This window comes from Dipodomys ordii, unplaced genomic scaffold (genome assembly GCF_000151885.1).
Source record: "Dipodomys ordii isolate 6190 unplaced genomic scaffold, Dord_2.0 Scaffold48, whole genome shotgun sequence".
Taxonomy (NCBI): Eukaryota; Metazoa; Chordata; class Mammalia; order Rodentia; family Heteromyidae; genus Dipodomys; species Dipodomys ordii.
In genome coordinates, this window is record NW_012267264.1 from 2,396,284 (window position 1) to 2,405,080 (window position 8,797).

Here is an 8,797-nt window from a genome sequence, read left to right on the forward strand (position 1 = left end):
TCGTTATGTTGAAAACGAACTTTACAACTTGCGGGGGGAGAGGGTCGGGTCGGAGGGTCGGTTCGGAGGGTGGGGGCAGGATGGGATGGGAAGGGGAAACAAAGCAGGAGGCTACAATGCTTGATAAGAAATGTACTCATTATCTTGCCCATGTAATTGTAACCCCTCTGTACAGTATTTTCACAATAAAAAAAAGAAAAAGTGGAGTGTATGTAGACTTCGGTAAAATTCAACCTAGCTAATTCAAATTTATTTATTTTGGTGCCAATACTGGGGCTTGAAATCAAGCTCTTGCTTAGCTTTCTTGCTCAGGGCTGGCACTCTACAAGTTGAGCCACACCTCTGCTTTGTATTTTTTTGCTGGTTAACCCTAGATAAGCGTCTCTCAGTTTTAGCTTGCTTTGAACCAGATTATCAGATCTCAACATCCTGAGTAGCTATGATGACAGGCATGAGCCACCAGCAACCAACTTAACTGAACTTTTTATAACAAAAATATCCTTGGTCCACCTGTTTGTCTCACCAAAATAGTCACAATAAAAACTTTACAACTTTTATTTCTTCTGTTTTGTAGTCTCAAAATGATGCTCAGGATAGAACATGTCTTTAGTGGGATGCTTAAGTAACCATGGCACTTTAATTAAAAGGGCAATCACATTTTGAAATAGCTATTGTTCTCTGGGGAGTTATTACAGTTTTGGTGTTATATTTCTATAGTTACTTAGTATTCTTACTATGGGTTGTTTTATGTGTGTGTGTCAGTCCTGGGGCTCTGGGCATGTTCCCTGAGCTCTTTTTGCTCAAGGATAGCACTCTACTACTTGATCCACAGCTCACATCCAGCTTTTTGGTGGCTAATTGGAAATAAGAGACTCATGCATTGGGGTGGCATTGAACTGCGATTCTCAGATCTCAGCCTTCTAGTAGACTACAGGCATGAGTGTCCCACATCTCATAACTATTGAAGATTGAATTAATCATCACAACTACTAATGATATAATGATATATACTAATGATAGCAGCATAACTCAATCTATGGATTATAAGTAATTCTTCCTCATGAAAAGCATTATGTAAAGTGTATAAGAGCATTTTCAGTACTGGGATAATTTTGTATGTTCTCAAACTTAGTAGCAAACCTTCAGTACTGTAGCACTTGTCAATCATACATTATTGTCATATACATTTCGTTTCATCACAAACACTGGAGACCAATTATCAGGACCCATTATCAGGTACCAGGCATGTCTTCTTCACATGGCTACCTGTTTTCTTTCCAAAATATAAAGATCATCAGTGAGCTCTCTTATGAGCTTTTAATGGGTTCTCACTGGTTTCAGGATACTGTCTAAATTATCTGATGTCTTAGTCCATTCAGACTGCTATGACAGATTACCATGGGCAGGATGGCTCTTAAGCAAAAGAAAATCATTTCTCATAGTTCTGGAGGTAGAAGTCCAACTTCAGGGTGACATCATGGTTGGATTCTGGTGAGGACTGACTTCCTGATTCACAGAAAGCTGCTGCCTTTTGCTGTGTCTTTACATAGTGAATGGTACCATGACAGTAATTTCATTTATGCAAGTTCAGTTTGACTTTATAAAGACTTCCATCTTCTAATATCATCACAGTGGGATTAAATTTTACTGTATGTATATTTCTTTTTCTTTGTTATAGTTCTGAGGGACAGGCTAAGGACACATGCATGATAGGCAAGGGTTCTATCATTGAGCTACACCCTTAGCTCTTTCATATGAATATCCCAGCAAAATCATCTGACATGACTAATAAATTCATTCTCTTTCTGGACCTAGATTTTCTTTCTAACCTCATCTTTAGTGAATATTGACCATTATCAAACTAGGTCCTTTTGTACCTTGGACTCTGCCATAAACATCTTACTTTTCTCCCTATATGAATTTGTGTTTGTTCTTTAAAAGCCAGCTTTTTCAAGCACTTTGGTTATTTCTTCCTCTGTGCTCACATTCTTGGTACATTTTTTCAATTCTATATTTAATTACATGGTTTAGTACATAGTCCTTATAATAATTTATTGGAATGCTTATCTCTCTGACTAGATTATAACTCCTGGATTACACTGTGCATTCCTAGTGTTAGTCTGAATGCAAACTGTCTAACAGCATCATATAATGGTTGGGTGACTGAAGATATTGCCAATTGTTTGGAAGTAAAAATGCCTTTACTTACTGAAGTGGTTCTACAAATGTTGATTTAATTCTCAGCTGACTAAAAGAAACTTGTTTAAATCATAATGCAATTGAAACCTATTCTAATATTGCTTCCTTTTCTAGTATGAGAATATGTTTTCTCTCTACTTCACAGAAACATGAGGGAACTTCTTTCTTCTCTTTTTACCCTAGCCTATCGGAAACCTTTTCTCAAATTTTCTCTCATTATCTTAGAAGGAGAAGCCAAAGAAGAATCCCTCCCTCCATTTCCTTCCTTCCTTCCTTCTCTCTTTCTTTCCCTTTCTTCCATCCTTCTTTTCTCTTTTCTTCTTTCCCCTTTAATTCTTCTTTTCTTTCTATTTTCTATTCTATTAAGATGTGATTTCTAGCAGGATGCGGGTGGCTCATACCTGTAGTCCTAGCTCCTCTGGAGGCCAAGATCTGAGGATCACAGTTCAAAGCCAGAGAGAGAGAGAGAGAGAGAAAGAGAGAGAGAGAGAGAGAGAGAGAGAGAGAGAGAGCTGTGACTCAAGTGCTGGAGCTTTAGCTTTCAACAAAAAAGCTTAGGGATAGTGCCTAGGCCCTTTCAAAAAAGAAGGAGAAAGATATGATTTCGGCCATTCTGATTTTTATGGTAGAGACATATGTAACTGAGGATGTCATCTTTGTGTGTTGCCTGTGTCTTAATAGCGTTGAAGGACATATGTCTTATAGCATCTGATTAGGCTGATCCCTGAGACTTTCTTGATTCAACCCTACACACAATAAAATGAAATTGTTACTTAATTAGGATCTCACCTGTAAGACATTTTTAGTGTTTCTTATTTATGTCAGTTTTCTTTTGGCTTATGTTAAATAAATCATCACAGACCTCTTCCTTCTACTCTTTGATTCTTAGCTTGTAACTTAGGCATGCTCCTTTCCTCCATATATCTGCAAAAAATGATGTTTTAAATTTGAATAAAAAATAGCTGAACTCATATATTAATGAGTAATTCATGTCACTTATTTAAATGTACATGTTGCCTTGTATACAAACATGATTACTTGGAGAATGTTTTGAGAAAACTATACTAGACTGACTCCTGTGATTTTATAAAGTAGTTAACCTCAACAAATCTTAAATAAATTTTCTTTTTTGCATTCAATAGGTGGTGTTTGCATTGCTCAATCACAGAAAATCCCACGTGAGCCAAGACCTGGTGAATTTGAAAAAATTATCAAACGCCTGCTAGAAACACCTAATGCTCGAGCAGTGATTATGTTTGCCAATGAGGATGACATCAGGTGCGGATTACTTTTCTTCTGTATATAGGATCAGATTTGTCCTACATCCTTTTCAAATATATCTCCTACGCATGTTCAATGTGAAATCTTGTGAGGTTCCACCGGAATTGCTAAGTCCCTTTGCAATTACAGATTGCTTTCTGCAAAGACACAAGAACCTCCTATCTCCACATCTTCAGTGCCTTTAGTGCAAAACCCGACTGAACAAGATGAGATAAATAAGGATGATAGACACAGAGATGGAGCAAGGTTAAGGATAAGGCTAATTAACGTGTGGTACAGTTGAAGTCCCTGCTCTATTTCCTTTAGGAAATGATAAGACTCAGGCAGTTAGGATGATTGACTAATTGTTTAACTGTGACCTATTTGAGTGTGTTTAATTTCATAAAGTGGTTGTCTTTGTTTGCTTCTATTGCTGTAATTAAATGTCACAGACTGGGTAATTCACAAAGAAAACTTTATTGAGCTCATCGTTCTGGAGCTCCAAGAGAGGTCCCAGCTTCTGCTTGTCTGTTGAGGTAAAAGGATGAAGATATGGAGGAGAGCTTCATATGGCAAAGGAGAGCAGCTTCTTGCTCAATCTTCTCCTCTCCTCTTAAAGCCCTTGATGCCATCCTGGGGGCCACACACCCATGACCTCATTGAGTCCTAATTCCTCCCGAGAACCCCATATGAGAAATTAGCATATGACACTGGAGATTTCATTAGTCATGAACTTTGTGAAATATATTCGAAGCATAGTGCCGGTCTCATAGCATGCATAATTGTACTGTTCTGTAATAAATATGTCATGCTTTCTTTCTTGTGATTCCTCTAGGAGAATATTGGAAGCAGCAAAAAAATTAAACCAAAGTGGGCATTTCTTATGGATCGGCTCAGATAGCTGGGGATCCAAAATAGCACCTGTCTATCAGCAGGAGCAGATTGCAGAGGGAGCTGTCACAATTCTGCCCAAAAGGGCATCAATTGATGGTAAGGACTTATTTTTCATTCCACCAGAACTAAAATCCAAAGCAAAACCTGGATATTAGAACAAAATGAAAGGTATTCATTATTGATGACTTTGAACAGAAATTTTAGCTCTGATGACATAATTGTTCTTTCAATAACTATCTAACCTAGCATGTTTTAAAGAATATCCATTAGACCTCTGCTGTACAAAAAGGAACTATAGTTAGTATTTGATATTTCTGATAATTGTGTTTTAATTTTGCATAGTTCCAAGGGCACATTGGAAGGTTTTAGCATATTTGGAGGGAAAGTGCTTAATTAATAAAAATGAAATACTAGGGTAACACTATGATAAATAAATTTAATTGGAGAGATTTAAGCAACTCTGAGAGAAAGAGATCAAAAGAAAAGAAAGGAAGAACCAGAGAAAGAAAGAAAGAAAGAAAGAAAGAAAGAAAAGAAAGAAAGAAAGAAAGAAAGAAAGAAAGAAAGAAAGAAAGAAAGAAAGAAAGAAAGAGGCTATCTCCTGAATATATCTTTTCCAATGGTTTGGACAAGAACTAGAATTCCCACTTTTAACATTATCTTTTGGAGTAACATTATTTCCAGATGATCTCCCTTCAGTATGTGGTTACCTGAGAAAGATAATCCTATAGCCCTCTTACTCAAGGCCCCATAAGATTAGCACAGATTGCTTTAGGGAATCAGCTAAAAGTGAAACATATAGGTCAGATCAATTTTGAAGTGGGTAGAGACATTGGAAAGTTCTGGAATATTGATCCATACTAAGGAGAAGAGATAGATTGAAGAAGAAGAAGAAGAAACAAAAGGAAGGGAAAAGAAGAAAGAGGTGCAGGAGAAGGAGGTAGAAGACAAGAAGGAGGAACAGAAAGAGTTTGAGTTGGTATCTGAATATTCAGAACACCTAGAATGCAATATGAGGCCACTACTTGTAGCCTGGATGGCTCAGAGTAGAGGGAGAAGTTTTGAAGGACAGTAATAGCTACAGGATTCCCTGTTTTTCTCTGACTCTTCTCTTTTGGGGAGAGGGGACATGGTGACTGTTCATCAGTCTTTCTTGGCCATTGCTGTGAATTTTTATTTTGGCTCCCTCTCTCATTCCATAAATTTGCTCCTGCAATGGTCATAGCATAGTTATTCAAAATTCAGTTTGCAGGCAGTTCAAAATGAATTTGAAAGAAAAATATTAAAATGATATCTTTACACTCACATGATACTATGTTGGATATGAACATTACAAGTTGGGGATGAGGAGGAGCATAGGCAGGGGTAAGTGGGAGATGATGAGGGAGGGGTTAACAATGATGAAAAACCAATGTACTAATTAGCTTACTTATGTAACTGTAACCCCCTGCTCATCACCTTTGCAATACAGATAAAATATAATTTTAAAAATGATATCTTTCTTCCTTAAAATAGGATTCGACCGATATTTTAGAAGCCGAACTCTTGCCAATAATCGAAGAAATGTGTGGTTTGCAGAATTCTGGGAGGAGAATTTTGGATGCAAGTTAGGATCACATGGAAAAAGGAACACTCACATAAAGAAATGCACAGGTAGGTAGCCACTGAAATGCCCTTGATGCATTTCTTCTGGCATTACCTGATATATGAGGTGTTTTTCTGTGGCCAATGATGTCTTCTATTTCCTTATGGCTCTTGTTATAGTTTCTCAGCAGGGTAAGCAGGCACAACTTATTCAATAAGTTTAAGTTTGTCTATTGGTTTTTACAGTCGATCAACAGGTTATTTATTGACTCTGTACAATGCATGCAGCATTTCATTTGTCATTGAGTAGAATTTATTAAGTGTCTGCTGGGGGGAAAGCACTTCATTAAGTTTGTGGGAATATAGTCAAATAAATAAGATGAAGTAATTTTCTTCAGGAGTTCCAAATGTAGGGAGGTTGATGGGTCACAAGTGCTTCCCATTTCCATACATTTTCTTTATATACAATATTATTAGTTTCCATCCAGCATAGTATCTATGTTGTAGCACTTACACATTTTGTAATGCTTTGATTTTCTAGAGCAGGTTCTTAAAAATAACAATGATATCAAATGTCCATCTTCAAGTATAAGAATACATTATATTTGTTTTCAGATAATATGACTGAATACGTAAATAGAAGCAACTATAGAATTGTAAAACTTAGCAGTACATAAACCTAACAAGGTCAAGGGTACAAGCTCAATGTGAACATACATCTTTAATATATATTCTGGAAATGAAAACATGGGGAATGATAGTTAAGGAATACTGTTTCTAGCAAGCTAAAAAAGACCCTATAAAACATTAAGGCTGATTTTTACCAACAATCCTGTATGCTAAAAACTACAAATGTTGAGCATAGGGTAAGGTAAGGTTTTTAGAAACCATTCTCTCCTCTACCTTACCCCTTGCCCAGATGTTTTGGTATGTCCTCCTTTCCCTGTTTCACTTCCTCTGAGGTGGTATGTTGAGAAGACATAGAGAAGACAAATAGGTGAAAAATGGTGTTACACTCTAAAGGAATCTGACTTCAGGCTCCTGTGACAAATTCTGTACAGGAGCAGCTGTGGTGAGCAAAGAGGGCTAAGATCCCTGTTCTTTTGCTCACAGTTGACCTAAAATGAGAGTGACGGAAGGGAGCCGGATGATGAAATTAATAGACACAGGCCACACATAGTCTTGAAGTTCTCTCTAGAAATTCCAGAATTGAGGAGTTTTGGCTTTAGCTTACTTTTAGGACAAATAGAATGGGCTCAGAGAGCTGTTTCAAGGGAGAAATTTTCAAAAATATATTTTTTGTGTGGCCGAAGTATGAGGTGGACTGGGGTTCACTTGAAAGAAAAGGCAAGCAGGTCAGGCAGGATTTACCCAGCACTCCTGGGATGGTCAGCTACCACCTGTGCAAGTGCTAGAAAGATAGGGGACAGACAGAGCACGTTCAAAGGATGCTTTAGTGAGTTTTTAATTTTATTTTTTACTTTCTGGTGATGGTCCTAAACTCAGGGCTTAGACTCTGTCCCCTGAGCTTTTGTGCTCAAAGGCTAAGTGCTTTACTACTTGAGCCACTGCTCTATTTCTATCTATATGGTGGTCAATTGGAAACAAGGGCTTTCCTGCCTGGGCTTGCTTTGAATCATGATCCTCAGATCTCAGCCTCCTGAGTAGCTAGTATTACAGATGTCAGCCCCTGGTGCCTGGCTCAGCACTTAAGCTTTATAGTTCAAGTTAGAGATTCACACTGGAGCAGGGGATGGGCAAAAGATGGAGGTTTGTAATGGTGTATTTCTGTCAGGAAGGTCAAGAAAAATGATGATGTAATCCAACAGAATGAAGGGGAACTTGATTTGGTCTAAAACAGCTCCGTAGAATTGCCCAGCAGGTGGCAGCATAAGGTCTGGAACCCTACAATGTGTTCACTAGACATTCAAATGAGGCAGTCATAGAGGGAGATTTGAGAGTAAAAGGCCAGGATAGAGAAGCAATTGCCACATGGGATTAAGAAAATGATGTAGAGTTTTGAAAGAAGAGTCACAAGGAGAAAGCAAGAAAAGAAGCAATGGTGGTCTTGAAAGGGAGTGAGATGACCTGAGAATCGGGCCATCTCCATCTCCAGCAGGGAGGCTAGGTTGGCAGGTCAAGGGCTGTTGCTGTAAAGCCATAGAGAGTTGTGGTTGAGGCACAAGTGTGCGAGAGGCGCCGAAACACCGAGGGGTTCAACAGGAACAGAAGAAAAGAAGTAGAGGAAAAGATGCTGTTTCACCAAGTTTGGAAAATCAAAGAAGGTGGGTAGAGTCGGAGACTTGAGACAGAAGGAAGGGTGTAGATTGATAAGGAGAAAGGAGTGTACACAATTTCAGGTACTTCAACAGAAGAAAAAGAAACTCTTAGGAGAGAAATAGAGAGCAAAGGTAGCGGGAGATCTTGAAGAGACCCAAGACGAGGCGTGATAAGAGGGCTTACCTCGGAAGAACGGGATTTGGTTGATGAAGGAGCTGAGTAAACACACCCTCGATGGAAAAGGGGAAATTTCAAGTTTAAATGTAAACTCTGGACATAGAGAATAAGGAAACTGAGAAAATGCAAATTCAAGATGTAAAATCCAAAATCTCATGGAGGAGTGCTCAGATAGGAAGAAGAAGTGGAGGGGTCTGATAAGAACAAGAAGTAGTGTTGAGAGAACTTCTGAAACAGCGGGGAGAGTAGGGTACGGTAGGCAGGTATTCAGTGTGAAGAGGTCTGGTTTTTTTTAAGTTATATATATGTATATATTTTATTGTAAAGATACTATACAGAGGGTTACAGTTACATGAGTGAGGTAATGAGTACACTTCCTCTTGAACATTGTTAGCCCCTCCAT

At 38.3% G+C, this 8,797-nt stretch overlaps 1 protein-coding gene across 3 annotated transcripts in view; it reads left to right on the forward strand.

Annotated features, from left to right (window-relative positions):
- Grm8 (glutamate receptor, metabotropic 8) overlaps positions 1-8,797 on the forward strand; it is a 703,494-nt gene that overhangs the window by 327,949 nt on the left and 366,748 nt on the right. For 2 of the 3 annotated variants that reach the window (XM_013019942.1, XM_013019941.1), the window contains exons 3-5: positions 3,342-3,477; positions 4,295-4,449; positions 5,869-6,006. In XM_013019942.1, coding sequence (XP_012875396.1) covers positions 3,342-3,477; positions 4,295-4,449; positions 5,869-6,006 — 429 coding nt within the window. The remainder of the gene's footprint in view (positions 1-3,341; positions 3,478-4,294; positions 4,450-5,868; positions 6,007-8,797) is intronic. The other variant, XM_013019943.1, reaches the window with a different exon arrangement.